The sequence below is a fragment of the Sylvia atricapilla genome, chromosome 2 (genome assembly GCF_009819655.1).
Source record: "Sylvia atricapilla isolate bSylAtr1 chromosome 2, bSylAtr1.pri, whole genome shotgun sequence".
Lineage (NCBI taxonomy): Eukaryota > Metazoa > Chordata > Aves > Passeriformes > Sylviidae > Sylvia > Sylvia atricapilla.
This window is the reverse complement of record NC_089141.1, coordinates 52,299,819-52,317,400: the sequence shown is the minus strand read 5'-3', so window position 1 is coordinate 52,317,400 and position 17,582 is coordinate 52,299,819. Positions and strand designations below refer to the sequence as shown.

The following is a 17,582-nucleotide window of genomic DNA, read 5'->3' as shown; positions in this document are numbered from 1 at the left end:
TCAGCCATCCATGAAGTCTCTGCTGGGAAGACTCCAAGCTTCTTTCTACGGGCAAATAACTCACTCAGATTTTCCATTAGGTTTTTATCTTTGTTTCATACTTCCATTACTTCAGCCTCTCTGATCCCACCCTATTACAGTTCTGTCTTAATATTTTTTTTACTTTTTTTCTTGTTTTTTATCAAGCCGATCTTCAAAATATTTCACTACTCTATTACAGTCTTTACATTTAATGTGCAAAAATCTCCCATCTTTTCCTCATTTAGAGAGCTACCACTCTTTAGAAAAATCCATAATAAAGGTTATCACCTCTGCAGATATTTTTGCTGACCAGTACCATAGATTTCTGAGCTCTAATACTTCTTATTACAATCTCCATATTACCTGGGGTTTATCCTTTTAGCCGTTCTTTTGCATTTCGGTTTAAACTTGCTATGAGTGTTTTCTCTTTTTAAAGCAGCTCTGGTACATATTCTTTTTACCTTCCTCCTGTAAAAGGCAGAACGGGCAGTACTCACCACTAAGTCCAGTGTCACCTTCTCTATTCACAGAGCTAGTAAGTCGGTAACTGGGATATCAGTCTTAACTCCATGGAAACAATGAGAGTTATCTGCCCCCCCAGTCTTACAGTGTCTCCTGCAGGCACAGCATTTTTTTTTTAAAAAAATCGGTTTGTTAGAGTCATCAGGATCACCAAGAATCACTGATACAATGCTGGGGCTAGAGTCTTCCTACAAGCCTAGGAGACTGAAGCTCCCAAAGAGCCTGTGGCTCATTCTGGCAGGTTAACTTGGTTGCCCATGACTGGATCGTGATCAGTGCTCCTAGCTTGAAGTCTGCTGACACTATTTCTAACCCAACACTTCCTGTCCCTGCTGCACGAGATGACCACTGCATATCAATGTGTTTAAAACCACGGATCCCACTTAATTCACACTTGTCAATTGTGGCAGTTATAGACTGCACACGAAAAACACATCAATGCACTTCACATTGGCTTGATTACCTAATTTGATTCATGCTGCTTACTGAGAATTTCTCCAGACTGTTGCCCAGCTTGATTTTCTCCTCTACCATTGGAGCTGACACAGTAGTGACAGACTGCTCTCTGATAAGACTCTCAATGTCCACAATTTAGTCATCCTTGCCTTTAAAGACCTAAAACATGTTTCAACTTCATATGATTACAAGAAATGCAGGTATACATATAGCTCTGTATTCTGCATACTCTTGCTGGACTTTTGGAAGCTTTACTTTAAAACTTGCAGACCAAAAGGCACAATCTCCAATGTTATCTGGTGGAGTGAGGTAGGGAGAGTGAGACAGGATGGAACAGGAAGAATGGCAAAGCCCAGATTTTATTCCCCCCCCCGCCCGCCTTCAAAAAAAAAAGCACATAATTTTTTCATCCTGTTTTGGCATTTCTTGAAAGGAGAGTATTTAAAGCTTGTGTTTCAGATGAACCATTTTAGAAATACAGCAGGTCATCAGCACCCTCCTACAGCCTCAGAAGAGAAACACATATTATAATTCAATACCATAAAAAAGAAGCAGTCTTAACTACCACTGCTAGCCCCCCTTCACGCACTCATTACCACTGTAAGCAGAATAACATGCTTTTACACAACCTGCAAGACCCAGCCTGTAGGGACCTGACAGGCCTTTACAATGGATTTATACACCAGCAGAAAGGCTAAACATTTTCCCCAGCTAATACAGGTCAGATAAAACAGAGTGGACAAAAATTATTCTGCAACTTAACCCAGGATTCATGTCCAGCTTCCAGGCTGGGAGGACATCTGCTGAAGTCTATACACGGCTGAAGCCTAGAAAGAGGTTACCAGTGGATCTAATACAGGGTTCCCCATCCACAGCTTCTGTCTTTGGTCATGTCTCACCATCATGTGCTCAAACAAGTAACTTCATGGAAGACAGAAACAGCACATCTCAACACTAACCCCCAAGCCAAGGCCGAACTGTTTCACTGAATAAAAAATAGTCTCAAATCTCAGACAGGGAAAACATGGCACAGGCAAAATCCTACAAATCACAAAAATTATGACAGCTGCAGCATCTGAACCATGAGGACATTCCTAAACACAAGGCATTAGTGCACTATGCACTAAGTGCAAACAGAAAAATTTGGTAATTACCAGTAAGCTTTAAGAAATAACAACACAACATTTATCAAGGTGTGCTACAACATTACATCTCAATTGTTATACATGATGCAAGGCAGACTTAGGTTCATAAGGCTTTTGTAACAAGAGATTTCTTCTCCCCAGTTCACCATATGTAAGGAACAATTATTTACCAGTATGTTTGACAGGCTGACATAACCAGTTATATGCCAAGTACTGTAAGTCTTGTCACAAGTCAAAGGTAGAAGTTGAGCAGTATTTCTAATTTCCAGTTCCTCAGCGTTTTGTTATTTTATAAAACAAAGCATTAAAAACACAGAAGATCTGCTAGATGTTAGATAAATTAGTGTTTCACTTCTACCTTGAATTTGTGAATATTCTTCCAAAATCAGACACAGTTACATATGAAGAATCTCTCCTTATCACCTTCCACTTGAAGGAAAAATAATTCCTAGTTCCCTCAAATCTGAAATTAATTTCATATGCCAAAGAAGAAAATCACTGCACACATTAGGGTTGCAAGGAAAAGGGCTGCAAGGAAACTTTGTTTCAGTGTGATACAAAACACAAAAATGCTAAGCTGACAAAAGACAAGAGATTTAAGAGACACTGAACCTTGAGGGGGGAAAAAAAATAAAAAAGAAAAGAATGCCACAGTCCCTGTAAAACTGCCTTTGACAGAAGGAACACAGAATACAGCTGTCCTCATCAGATCAGTGTTTCAGATCTCTCAACAAGGGTGGTATCTGTCTCAACAAGATGACAAGAAACTCAAAAGTTCAGTTTCAGCCACCTGAGGCGAAGAGAAATGTCTTCCTCATTTTTCAGTTGATACTTGTTTTATGACAGAACACAAAACTGAATCAAACTCTTGATATCAAAAAGCAGTGGCCCCTGAAATTCTGAATTATCAGCATAGGCTGTACCACCAGCACATTCGAAGAACTGTTTTTTCAGTGACCAAATATTTTGGAACATTTCACTAAACCACATGTGCCACACACAAGTACCATTCACCACTATGCAGTGCAACTGCCTATGGGCTTTTATATAACAGGATGTGTGGTGATGCTCAGTATGTGCTGAAGAGCCAACACCACTCCTGTCACACTGCCACTTGGTACCTTACCATGAGCCAGGCAGACCTTTCTGGGGAAAAAAAAAAAAAAAAAAAAAAAAAAAAAAAAAAAAAAAAAAAAGATTACTTTGAAGTGTTGAATAGCATCGAGAGTCTGTGGAGGTAAGTCTAACAAGCTTTTTGAGCCTTTGCTTAACATAGAAAACATTTAACTGCATGATACATTAAACTACTTGAAAAGGCAATCCATATAGCTTCTGTAAAAATTCAAGGAGCCCCAAAACCAATCAGCTGTACTTGTATACGAGAACAAAATAACATTTTTTCAAAATCCTCTGTTGCAAACACAAAGCATTATACCATCGTGGGGGGGGAGGAAACAAAAACCCAAATCCTACTATAGATATACAAGGCTGCAGGAAAAAAAAAAAAATCAACCTATCCAAAAAGATAAAAATCACCCCTTAGACAAAGCAGTCAGAATAGACTTCCATTTATGAAAGAATGTTTTAAAACAAGGTTACTCCTTTAGGCAAGCTCAACCTCATCCACAAATATTAGAACTAGTCTTAGTGTTTCTGTTAATTTTAAATTTCTACAAATCAGTCTTAATTGATTATAAATACTTTGAAGTGCCTTAAGTATACAACTTTTGGAGTCACAGAATTCTGGCCAGTTGGTGAGATTACATCATAGCCAGTTACAGTACAAATCAGCAAATCAAAACTATTTAAATGTGTGGGTGATACAACTAGTCAGAAGGTCAGGTCATTACATTTCATTTTGTATGCTGGGATACAGAATCCTTAAACAAAATTAAAAATTAAGTTTCATGTACAGGGTACATAATAATATACATTCTCTGCACAGAAAAAATAATCAAATGCTGCAACAGTAAGTGGTAGAACTTTCAATAATTTTAAATACCTTTAGCTATATAAATTGTGTCAGAAGGAAGATTAAAGCATAACCAGTATTTAACAACTAAAAATCTACCTACCACTGTAACAAGAAGATAGGGAGCTCAGCATGGTGCTCATCCTGAGCATCCACCTCATTAAGTGGGATACCTCAGCAGTGTCAACTTTTAATCAACACATTTAGATCACTTCCATTACAACTTGAGCAAGCAAGTCCATAAACCACCAGAAATTAAGAGGCAGGAAAGATATTTCTATCCAGGCAGCACATCAATACTGCCAGCTGCCCCATGACCCTCACCCTCCTGCAGGCCAGCCAGCACCTAACTAGCCTCGAGCTAGCCCATGGAACGGGGAAAGCCAGGATCATCTTGACAAGATGAACACCACAGCCCAATGTCAGCCTTGGCTAGCCTGTGGATACAAAAGTTACATTTCCAGGAACTTTAGTAAAATGTGTATTTAATTCCTTTGAAAATTCAGCTCTTAAATGGAGAGAACAAATTCACTTACTAATTCTAATTTCTCTGAATCCACAAACACCATTAAATTCTTTACTTCTGCTTTTGCTTCTCAACATTACAGAAATAGGTATGAGAAAATCAGAAGTTAAGTGCTTAGAGGGAAGAGCTACCTTGAACACATAGCTGGGTTAGGAAAGCAACTTGATTAAATATACAGGGTGCCCAAACATCTTAGCATTTGCGAGTCAATTCTAGACCACTTCCACCTGCCTAACTGAAAGAAAAAAACTGGCCCAGTTCCAACAGCTGGATTGGATTTAACTAATGCCTTCCCTCTTGCATATGAGCATATCCTTGAGCACAATTTTTATACTTCACAACATAGGTGCAGGTGCAAGACAGTAAAAGGTGATGTTTGCATTGATGAAGTAAACACTGTTCTTCCCTAAAAACTGCTTTACTGGCCTTTTCCCCCTATTCCTTCCCTGACATCTCTTAACAAGTATGAAGTACTGCAATGCACATGAAAATGCAGAATCCTCAGGAGCCAGGCTGGTTTGGGGCAGAAAAAAAACCCATCAAAATGCTTGTTTGTACGCAATTGATGAGGTGATTAAGATTGTCAGCTGCCTATCTTTGGTTAGCATCAGAAGCTAGACATTCCTAATTTGCACAGGCATATAATTAGTATGTGTAAAGTTGGGGCTTAAACTGATGATATTGTTCTACTTGTGCTGGTAACAGCTGGCTTCAGATAAAAACAAAGACAAAGAACACTGACAGGAGATGACACTGCTGTTCTACCTGTTCACGCTTTCAAAGTGCATATATCCCTTACTCCAAGAATTGCAAGTGTATCACAATACAGGAGGGGAAGAATTCTGGGACTGCATCATGATGACCTGAGTGCAACTACTTAATCCCAACTGGAGGAATTAAAAATGCTCTGGACACCAATCCCATCTAGTTCTTTTCGACATACAAAAAGACTTGACATCCATGCCAAAGTAAACCAAATATTTAGACCAAATTAACCCTTCCAGCTAAGTTTATTCCCTTACCTACAAGCATCATGGATTATTACCCATCTTTTTTCACCCAACCAGTGTATGTTCTAGGCAGACTCTTTTTCCCCAAGCTCAATTTTGAGACTTACCTAATTACCAAGTGCTCCTATATAAAGTTTGAAATTGTACTTCTAAGAAAAAAAAAAAAAAAATTCCCAGTTGTACAGACTACAAAGTTAGAACAACTTTACTTCTGGCTTTGTTATCATAGCTCCACATTAAATTATGCTGACCCAGTTAAAAATGCAGGCAGGGGGCATGAATTCCACAGTACAAGCAACAGATCTACCAAAGCAGCCAAACAAACTTCAAATGTGTCTATACCTTGATCTGATACTCCAAGACAGTTTTATTTAATTTGATTACTATTTGACCCCAAAGGTATTTGCTCCTCTTTTAGGTAAACATTCTATTATTTTGCAGAAGGTATTAAAACTTAGTTGAGATTCCCTGTGTGCTGCAGGACCATAAGATTTTAAAGCTTCCTTTTGGCTTGTAACATTTAACACGGTGCTAGGTACATTAAGCGCAGAGTGCAGTATTTGTGCTCCTGTATTTTATGCCATCATCTGCCTAGGACCAATGCTCCTCAGGGTTAATAAAGGCCACTAAAAGAAAACTAGATCTTTTTGCAGCTGGAGCTGCCACATTTTGGTTTTAATCCCCAGTTTGGGGCCCCTGAAATTAAGCCCAGCTGCCTTTTGTTAACTAGTCTGTGACAAGATAATTCAAGTATCTGAACCTGGCTAGCCTCAGCAAACTAGATGAATGAGAGATCTACCCTAACTCTTTTACTTAGTGGTGGGTAATGACTCACTGAAGTCAGACTCTCATGCCAATATGGAAAGCCACAAACCTCCAATTATTACTGCTCATGATGCTGACTCACCTGAAAGCCCTGTGGAAGCAGACAGAGCTGCCCATCCACATTGTCTGCTTCTACTGCTCCAGAAGACCCTGGCAGAAAAGCAACTGCTATGTTTATTTCTTACCAGCTCTTTTGTAAGGATATTCTTCGAGGTCCTGATATCCTCTCTGCAACTGTTCAGCCTCCACACTGAGCTACCACCAGCAGAGAAGCAAGAAGTGAGCACCTTCGTTTTCATTCCCATATACTAATTACCCAGTTTACAAGTACAAACCTATCAAACAACCCTCAGGAGCCTGGACTTGAAGCAAGTTAGTTGGCTGCATTCAACACAAATTGCACCAATACTGAAGGACATGAAACAGTCTGGAATACAATTAACATGTTATCTCCTGGTTGATATAGAATAAAAGAGATGGAATTCTCTCTTCTACATCAAAACTCAAGGAATCCAACATCTAGTAGATTTCCAGTTACTATACTGTTGTGTGAATCAAGGACATCATATCCTGTCAAAAGTTTTACAGCACTTCCATTCAGATGTAGATCTTAACACTGTTTATCACACCTTTACTGACATCAGACCAAAGACTACAATGCACCCAATTTGGGCTCCACCTGAAGGCAAAATCAACTTCCCAGGTAATTCAACAGCATCCCGAGATAAATTCATCACAGCACAACAGCTGGTCTGCACAAACCAACAGGCAGGCAGCAAGGATCATCAACTAATTCCAAGTTCTACTTTTGGCTGGTGGTTCTACCAGGGCAGGGAACCTCTCCACAGTATGTCACAAAAAGCACTGGCAGTGCAGTCACTTGCCATCTCCATTTTGACAAGGTCTACCTTGAAAAACTTCACTGCAGTGTTTGGTCATTTATGCTGCAGCCCAAAAGAAACTGCTGGATGCCCTCATCGACTTTTAGTTCTCCTGTATCTTTTGGAAAGAGAAAGGCACACTGAATTTGACAAAGATGCCAGCTCTGCCTTATCTGAATAATGTAATATACCAAACAAACACCAAGAATAGTGGAAACCAAAATGGCCTAATTACAAGTGATTCCTATTCATACTTCTTCTGAAAGTTAGAAGATTAAGGCTTCTTAATGCATTGAATAGGTACAAGGATTTGAGATTTGGTACTTTTGCATTACAGAAATCTGCTTTTGCCAGTACACAAACTTCTAAAAAGGTAATTAGTTATTTTCCTATATTGCATGAGCAGTGTAGTAAATTCTTTAGCGTTTCTAGGAAAGAGCAGCTTAACCTGTCCTTGAGGGAGAACAAATGACACACCAACACAACTCGCCCAAGATGTGACACCCTCTCTGTCCTCTCCCTAAGTTTCCCAGCAAGCATCCCTCCCACCCCTTTACAGAGCAGGGAAAGCAGCAGACCTGTCTAGTCAAGGACAAAACCTGACTGCCTCCACAAAGACAAGGAGGCCTTTTCCCTTCCACCGTCCAGAAGAACTAGAAGAGTCTGAAGGAGTGTAGAAGACCAACTCGGGTACAGTTTCATTTTTTTAACTAACAGATGTTACCAGAAACCAAACCCACCACTTAATACCATATTTCACAGACAAAATACCATATTCACTGGTGTACAGGACATCAAAGAAGCGGAGCAAAATTAGGACCTTTCATGGTAATTAGGTGCAAACAACTGACTAAAATTTTGATCTTCAGATCAACATAAAGATTTAAATACTTTCAAATGTAAAAACGTAGGAAATTGTAGATAACTACTTTCAAGAAATTCATTACAAAATTAAGTGTTTGGTCAGAAAGGCCTCACAGATTTCTGGGGCAAACACCTGAAGACCAGAGATTCTTAAGCTTTTATACAAATATTTATACTAGTTTCTCTTAGAAAAACAAAACAAACCAAAAAAACAAAACCAACAACAAAAACACCCAAATCAAAACAACAAAACCAATAATACTCACCAAGGCTAAATACTAGCCAGATACTACCTAGATACACTAAATACTACCTTCTTGTGCAATCTTGTGTTTGAATAAAGACACTCCCTTTTCAGATACTTAAACAGTCTTCAACTGTAATATCAAAGTACCTCAGACAATCATTCTATGAATCCATGATATTTATAAGCACCTCCCTAGGAAGTGGGAGAAAAGTTTTGTTATTCCATCTACAAAATGGGAAAATAATTGCAATTTCCACACATTCACAGGGTGCCATGAAAAAAAAAAAAAAAAAAAAAAAAATCAAGTCCCTAGAGAGCTATGCTATATTCAACCACAGCAATTTTTTTTGTATAATGTTACATGGCTCAAATGAAATCAGATTCTTTGCTGTTTTTTGAAAGATATAATCAAAAGGCAAAAGAAAGATTAAACATGTGCTAGCTGCCTAATTAAATCTATGAAGAGATCATTCTGCTCAAGATGCAAGAGAAAACAACAAACCCAGTTGACAACACAGGAAGAAGACGGAGCATTAGGAATTAAAAAATACAATCTAGCAACATCCTACAATCTTATGAACCTTGTCAGTGCCCTTTTGATTTAATAATTTCAGTATCCTGAATCCTAGATGCTTCTACCTCACTTTTTAATGTGACAGAAACATAGAATGTGTGTGCTTACGTTACTTGAACACCTTAGGTATCATACTTCTCTCCTTGAGGATTCTTCCTTAGGTTTCTCAAAATTTCAATTTATACATCCTTCCATTAAAAAAAAAAAAGGTGCCGTCACATTGATTGCACATGACAGTGCTCCTTTAATGCCTCTTCTTGTCTGGAAGGTTGCTCCTCAGCGCTGTTTGATCAGTGCTATGAACCGCTCTTGCGTACCTGCCGAAGAGTGGTTAACAGGATGCTGGTAAATTACAGCAGAGCTCTCCTTTCAGAACCCTCTCCTGATGTGGAAGGCCTTCTGTATCTGGCTGAAAGTCAGATCTGTACTGCAGAGAAATCACTACCACTAACTTTGCATCTAACGTTACACGTGCATGGAAAGAAGTGAGAGGCCCTGATGGCAAAAAGCTGCACACAGAGTATCTGCTGGTTAGGGTGACTTCAGTTCCCTCAGCAAGACACAACAAAGTCTCTCCACAGAATTTCATCAACCTTCTGATTTACACTGTAGTTGACTAAGAAAAGGCAAGGACCAGGACCCCAAGAACTGCAAACCTGAAATCTAACCCTGCACCTGGTCAGGAATCCCCTACTAGCACCTCTGAAAACCTGGCACAAACCACCCCAGCACTCTGTGTGACTGACCATCTTCTCATGCAGATGAGCTCTGAGTATGTTCCACACCAGCAAGTTTGTAGTAGGGCTCGAATACCCAATAAAACACATCTCCATCAATGCTTACAAGTCTTGAAAGGCAGCTGTTTTCTCAAACTGATTTTGTAAATCACTTACTCTATCACCACCTCCAAAGCCCACCTGTTACTGAATGTGACAATAACAAAGGTTAAAAATGCTCAAAAAGAGGTCCTCAGCTGATGAGACATGACAGAGTAAGAGGGAAATGAGTAATTCAGTAACAGGTGTTTGAATGAAGAAGACACAAATTTGTCTCCTGCTCTGCACACTGGTACATTATATATTCCTATTCTGTACTTGCTATATTTTTTAAATACACACAAAATCAAGTTTAAAGCTGACTGCAACATTTGATTAGCTTGAGAAAGGAGACAAGTGTCAGGTGATCCAGAGGAGCCTCCCCAGCAGATTTAATGGTGTTAATCTGATTGTGAAGGGATAACAATCCAACAGTTAAATACCACTAGACAAGATATACCTACTCCCCTTCACACTGACCTCTTTGAGCCACCACTGGTCTTCTCCAGATGTGAAGGGCTGGCTCAGGAAGCTAAAGGAGCAGAAAATTAAAGAAACATGAAGAGCTTTGCAACTAGTTCACTCCAAGGCACAGACAGTTCTGATGCAGGACTAACTTTTTAGAAGAAACCAGTGCTTTTCACTACCCACATCAAATTTTGTGATATGGAATAAAAAGCCCAGTTTCTGCTGCTATTAGTATTTGGGAACGTCGATTCAGTATCAGAGTTTCCCACAGCAGGTATTTTGGAAACAACTGACAGACTCTATTCTTAGAAAAGATACAGGTTTTAGATTTCTTTTTCTAATAAGGTCAGTTAACAATTTGTCTTTACTGCTTGATGACACAACCCATTATCTGCTAGTTCATTGCCTCCTCTAGCCTGTTATAAATTAGATGCCTCATTCCATTTCCTAATCCCATAACGAATCTGATCAGTTACTTATAGCTGGTGTATCCTCCTAATTGCTGCCTTTTCATATAACAGTTTTAGAGGACAAAACATTCTGCTTGGATATTTTGCTGGAAGTATACAATTATAAAAGCCTCAAAGAACTTATGCAAAATATAGTTAAAGGAGCCTTTAAAAACTAGTCTGACTGTTACACTGCTACCAGCCATGACCAGACTTCAATATTCTACAAATTAAAAATCAATCCTTTCATAAAAGAAGCTTTAGAGATACCAGTGGCATTGCTGTAGTGTTAGAAATACACAAGAATGAAGAAAAACAAATTCTGTAATTACAGGAAGATTACCAGAGGCTTGGTGTATCACAACAGCAAACAGCAATAATTGGGCCTCAATACAGCAAGCACAGATCCCAATCAGCTTACGAAGATTATGTTCATCACGAGATACCATCTCCAAATTGCATTCTCCACAGGTATTTTTGAAATAAACAATGATTTCCTAATGTATCTGTGTATTTAAATATTTTAAAATGCAATTCATTCAACTGATTTTGAACCTCAAGGAAAACACTACACAGTACATCTAAACTGACTTATTAGGTGTTTGCTTTCTGCCAAGAGTCACAAACATTTCACAGTGTTGTACCATTTACCAGCAGACTAAAGCTTGGAAAATTCTGCAGCAATAACAACCAAAGAGGCTTCCCACGCTGGTATCTTACTTCCTACCCAAGTAATACTTTCCAAGGTTAACAGCTTTGTCAAGAACACACTTGTGTTCTCCCGAGAGAGATAGAGAGAGAGAGAGATAGAGATAGAGAGAGAGAGAGAGAGAGAGACAGAGACAGAGAGAGAGAGAGAGAGAGTGTGTGTGCATATATACACACACACACTGGGTTTAAAGGGTAATAAAGAAGTGGCTGGAGTTAAAAACTCTGCATGAGAGTACTGGATCTTGTATTACATCTAGCTCCCAACAAGAAGCTACCTGACACCTGTGTCTTCACTCAACAAGCCAGTGAACTTTTTAGGATGGCAGTTCCATAGTACCTTAAACCTATCCAAACCAGCTGTTAAAGCCTGAATTCCTTCTGGTATCCTTTCCTGTGTCAAAGTGGAAAGCCTCGGACACTCAACATGAACGTGGCTTAAAGTCAACCTGAACCTTTCCCCAGATGCCCAGAGACTGCCCACATTTGGCCTCCCCAGAATGACATTCCTCTGCTTGCAAAGAAATCCATGCAGCAAGACAGAAAAATGGGAACTAATTCAAGTATCCTCAAAAACCAGATCCTCACTTTTAGCAATGCAGGAGCAGTAAATACACTCAATCTGCCAGAGCTGATGATGGAGATCTGGGCTAAACCCACTTTCTTTCTCTGTCTCATTTGGAGCGAGGATGCTGAAGGTACAGAATAAAAACGTATCCTTCAAAGTTCCTGATCCCAAAGGTGATACAGACTAAAAGGTGATAAAGCTGCCTTTAAAACTGGGGAAAAGGCACCAGTGACCAGGACATCAGAAACTAAAAATCAAATAGAGCAGGAACAGGTGAAAGACGACAAGAGTAGCTATACTTCCTTTTCATAAATGGCCCCCAACAAATTTTAGAATGATAACTCTACAGCCTAACAAACAGAAGACCAAGGATTTGTCTTCTTTTGACTTACGACTAGGGGCATGACAAGTCTACAAAAAGGAAATTTTAATCCCCGTCATTGAAGTGTTTTTACATAAAGTTATTCAGTTTATAACACACCAATTCCTCACTAGGCATTGGGTTTCTTTCTCTGGCTGGTTGGTTTTCTTTTAAATGAGTGCACATAAAGTTTTAATTTAGTATGCACTTTGTTAATTACATGACCACACAGTCTCATTAGATCACAGACAAAAAACACCAGAAAGTCACGCAGACAGCCCCACAAATTACAACACCTCTGCTCATCAAGAATTTTTCTTCAGTTTCAGCCAGGGATGCTGACTAATCCTGTCGGAAAAAAATGGGTTGATTGTTTGATCCATCACCTGAAACATCAGAACTGTGAGTCAACAAATGGGTGCCTGCTATTGTAATGAAGAAAAAGCAACATTTCTAATCCAAGACATTGAAGGAGTAAAAAATGCTAGCAAGGATATTACTAAGCAAAGAATGAAGCTGAAGAACTGCAAAAATCATAAAGTTCAAAATAGGTTTTCTAAAAGCTAGGCAAGTTTGATATCAATATAAACAAACACAGTTATAACGGGTGTCACAAATAAAGTGATTGCAAGTGTTTAATTTTGTCCTGTAAAGCCTCAACTGTACTGGAATAATCAGTGCTGGATATTTAGGAAAAAAAACGCCACTGAGATTTAAGAGTCATGTCCATAATGAACACAGGAAAGCCTTCTCATTTTATGCATAACAATTCAAAAACCTCTTTCACATCTCTGGAGAACACAGAATTCAGAAGGCTGTGAGGAGAGAACTGGCAGTTGTTTTGTACAGATGAAGCCATGAGTGTCTTGGCTCCTTATTGATCAGTTCTGCAGTCTGAGGTTAACTTTGCTGCTAATGACATATCAGTACCTATAAAAACAGAAAAATCTCACTAATAAAAGAAAGAACAGAAACTTACATTAAGTGAAGAACACTTAATTCCTGGCATTCGGTTTTGCCATTATCCCTTTTGAGGGCTAAATATTTTTTTGGAATATTAATAACCCTAAACCAGAATTCCAGTTCAGTATCAACAACTCTACCTCCCTAAAAAAGACAACAAACAGGTATGGAACTTCTGCCCAAACCTGAAACTAGAAAAAGGAGAATGAACCTGTGCAGGTCAAAGATTCAGAAGCTTTGATTTCTGCTCAACAGATCTGTTCCTCTGCTCTTAGAAAAGCACAATGAGAAGCTACATGGGGTATGTAACAAAATCCAAAAGTACTTACTCATCTTTTGTTTCCCTTTAAAGTTGCATTAAGAAAAAGCAAATATAATTATATGGCCCAGCAAACCCAGTAATAAAATATGAATTAACTGCAAATTAAAGGAGTAAGTATTTTGGTCTACCAGAAGAGTCTGTACCCAGAGGGAATCAATAGGAACTCACAAGTATTTAATAGCAGTCAAAGGAAGATTACTAAAGAATGTGTCCAAGCCTGATGTGTTCAAAGGCAATGACTGCTTCCAGGCAGAAGGTGACTCAAGTGCCACTGCTTTCAAACTGAAGCTGAGACTATACAGCTTTGACTCTTTTAGATTTTCCAGAGGATATAACCTAGATATCAGACCACAATTTATTATGCCATCATTCTAAACACTCCATTTCTCTTTGGGGGAATTTCACGAAATGAGAAGATGTAGAACAATGCCAATGAAAGCACTGATGCCTCCTGATTTCCAAAGCTGAGTACAGAAAACTGGAGGCAGGATCTCTAAAAGTAAAGCTCTTTACTGCACTACAGGGAGCAAACCAAGTGTATTTAATTGCTGACAATTGGGAATTAGATATATTTGATTTAGAAAAGAAATTCTTTGTGAAGAGCCAGTATCTTTCACTACACAGAGACAACCTGTGCAGGTCAGTCTGCGTACCAGTTCCTCAAGAGAGGCACAGTAACTAATAGCAATTATGTAGCTCTGCTGTGCTCCTTTATTCTCTGCACCAAACTTAACTTACACTGTTTTACTTTTAGAGGCTTAAGTTAGGTGAAGTTTACTCCAGAAGGGTACTTCTAACCTGGATCTTTAAACACCTGGATCAGGAAAGAGTCAAAATGGAGGTTTAGTAGAAAATCTCAGACATTTAATACAAATTAAGCTGTTCTGAAGGACACTGAAACATTTCCCATCTTTGAAAAGTCCTTTAAATTAACCTAAATTTCATTTTAGCATATCTCCATGGGTATACAACTTTAAAATACCACTGCATTTTACCTATTTGTTCATGCAAAAGAAATATGTTACTTATATTTTAACCCTTTTCAAAGGCAGATATGGCAGTTTTAACTACATTACCATTACTGGAGCTCTGCACCAATCTCGGGCTCAGCCACAGAAAGGAAATCAGTCAGCACACTGGAAGACAACCCTAGGGATATACTTCTCCATAAGAGCAAATACACTACTCCAAAATAATTACTCCCCTTCAGGGAGAAATGAGAGCTAAACTACCTTAGCTGGTCTGGCAGAAGTCATCTCAGCAAAGCTTAGGCAGTCCATTCCCTCCTTCCTCCCCACGGAGGCAGATATTCAATTCCCCTAGTCCTGGGCATGCTATAATGTAAGCAAGCGTGGATGACAGATCAGTTCACACTAGGCATGAACATACCTAACCTTTCCCTGTTTAGAGCTCTGATGGATTCAGGCCAGTGACTGAGAAAGCAGCAACAAAACCGGTAACCAATACGGAGAGATGAGACAAGGACAAAATGAATGAGGAGCAGCAGGAAGAGCCTCACTGGATGAGAAGGGGAAAAAGAAATGCACCACGCCCCCTCCTTACCCTGAGAAGCAACTGCTAAGCAGAAGGATGGGCAATTTTTAGTTACTTTCTAACATTTACTAACGTTAGCCAGAAGTGTTGAAGTTATCATACTCTTTGCGTGCAATATTTTCTGTGAGAAAGACTCACTGCCGCAGACTTAAATAAAAATTAAAGATTACTTTACACTGTGAATGTCATCTTAAAGACACTGCTGCTGCTAAGCCTGACCTCCATAAAATCGTCTCCACCCAAACAATAGCAGCAGAAGTGTGAATTCTGCTAAAATACAAAATGTGCTTTCAGAGGACTAAAATTCCAGTCTACTGATTACAAAAGTTAAGTGATAAAATCAACAGAAGCACGGAAAACACCCTCAGGTGTAGTCAAAGTAATCTGACACATATTTAGGTTTCCACTCTAGCGAATCCTAAGCCGATTTCAATCCTAGCCTGATTTCAGAGCTCCCTCCCCTTTCCTTTCCTTTTACAGAAACTTAGACATGAGATTTGGGATTTCCTCTTTCAACTGCGAGTAGAACTGAAGATCCGTCCGATAATGATACGAAGATTCGAAGACCTCTGGAGCATCTCTAGGGAATAAACTCCCAATAACCCTAAAACTCTCAAATTCGGGGGAGTAAACTACTACCCCATCAGCCTCACCGAGCACCGCACTCCTTTCCCATTTAGACGGAGACGCCCAGCAGACCATTACTGATGCGCCTACCAGCATTTGAAAACAGAATATTAAAACTGAAAAGAAAAAAAAGGGGTCGATACACCGTAGGGCACGGAACAAAACGGGACAGCACAGCACACCGTACCAAGGCTCACCGGAGCGTGGGAGCGGTCCCCGGCACCAGCACAGGCCTCCGTGCGCGGCAGCGGCACGGCGGGGCGAGGGCAGGGCAGCCCCGAGCCCCGGCGGAAGGGCCGCCACCGCCCCGGGGGGCGGCACAAAAGGCGGCCGGCACCATTGTCCGAGGCCCCATCCGAGCCCCGGGCCCGGGGAAGGCGGCAGGACGGGGAGGCCGCCGGGGCGCGAGCGGGGCGCGCCGCGGGAGGAGAAGGTGCCGCACGCCGCCGGCGCTGCCCGGGCCCCGGCGAGCGGCGGAGGGGCCCGCGGGCGGCCCGGCCGCGCCAACCCTTCCCCCGCCGCTGCCTCCGCCCCCCGCCGGCCGCGCCCGCCCGCATGACGGCAAAGAAAAAAACCCCCTCGGGCGCTCCCCCCGCCGCCTCCTCCCGCCGCGAGCGCGGCCCGGCCCGGCCCCTCCTCTGGCGGCCGCCGGCGGAGGCGGAGGCCGGGCCCGGCCGGGGCCCCGCCGGCCCCACACGCACCTCCGCGTCGCGGCCCTTGTTCTTGAAGCTCTTGATGCGGTGGCTCTCCAGGCCGGTGGCGGCGGCGTTCTCGGCCATGGCGGCTCCCGGCGGCTCCTGCGAGGCGGCTCCGGCGGCTCCCGGCGGCGGCTCGCGCGAGGGGCGGAGGGAAGCGGGACGCGCTCCGTGACGAGCGCGAGGGGGGGAAAACGGGCGGGGAGGAGAGGGGGGTGCCGCTGGCGCGCGCGCGCGCCGTTGCTGAGTGACTGGGAGAGGGGGGGGGGGCGGAGAACGGGGAGCGCGAGCGCACGTGACGCGAAGGGCGGGCGGACGTCGCCCAATCGCAGCGCGGCTTCCCAGCTCTGGTCCCGCCCTCTCCCCGCCCCGATCCCGCCCCCTCCCCGCGTGGCATTCTGGGATGTGTAGGCCCGGCGGGCGGCGGCTCCGCACGTGGAGCGGTGGCCCGACCGCGGGGTTCCAGCTCGACGCCGGGCGCTCTGGGGCTCCGGGAGACCCCCGAGAGCGACGGGGAGGGCCTAGCGGTACTGTGCATACAGAATCGCTGAACAGGTCCGGTTGGAAGGAACTACAGTGGGACATCTGGTCCAAATTCCCTCCTCAAGCAGGGCAAGCCTATAGCACGTGGCGCGGGATTGTGTCCAAGTGATTCTTGGTATCTCCAACAAAGAGAACTCCACGGTCTCCTCTCTGGGCAAACTGTTCCAGTGTGTGGTCACTTGCACAGTAAAGAAGTTCTTTCTCATGTTCAGGTGGAACTTCATTGGTTTCTGCCCGTTACCTCTTGTCCCCCTGCTCGGCACCGCTGAGAAGAGCCTGGCTCCACCCTCTTGGCACCCTCCCTTCACTCACTCACAGACACTGATGAGATCTCTCACTCAAGGCTGAGCAGCCCCAGCTCCTTCAGCCTTTCTTCATAGGAGAGGTGCTCCAGTCCCTTATTCATCTCTGTAGCTCTCCACTGGACCTGCTCCAGGAGCTCCCTGAGGAGTCCAGAACTGGGCAC

General features: G+C 42.0%; 1 protein-coding gene across 1 annotated transcript in view; it reads right to left on the bottom strand.

Moving 5' to 3' along the window:
* KPNA3 (karyopherin subunit alpha 3) overlaps positions 1-16,773 on the bottom strand; it is a 47,158-nt gene extending 30,385 nt beyond the window's left edge. The window contains exon 1 of the mRNA XM_066313251.1: positions 16,580-16,773. Coding sequence (XP_066169348.1) covers positions 16,580-16,657 — 78 coding nt within the window. The 5' untranslated portion in view covers positions 16,658-16,773. The remainder of the gene's footprint in view (positions 1-16,579) is intronic.
* Between the last annotated feature and the right edge of the window lie 809 nt (positions 16,774-17,582).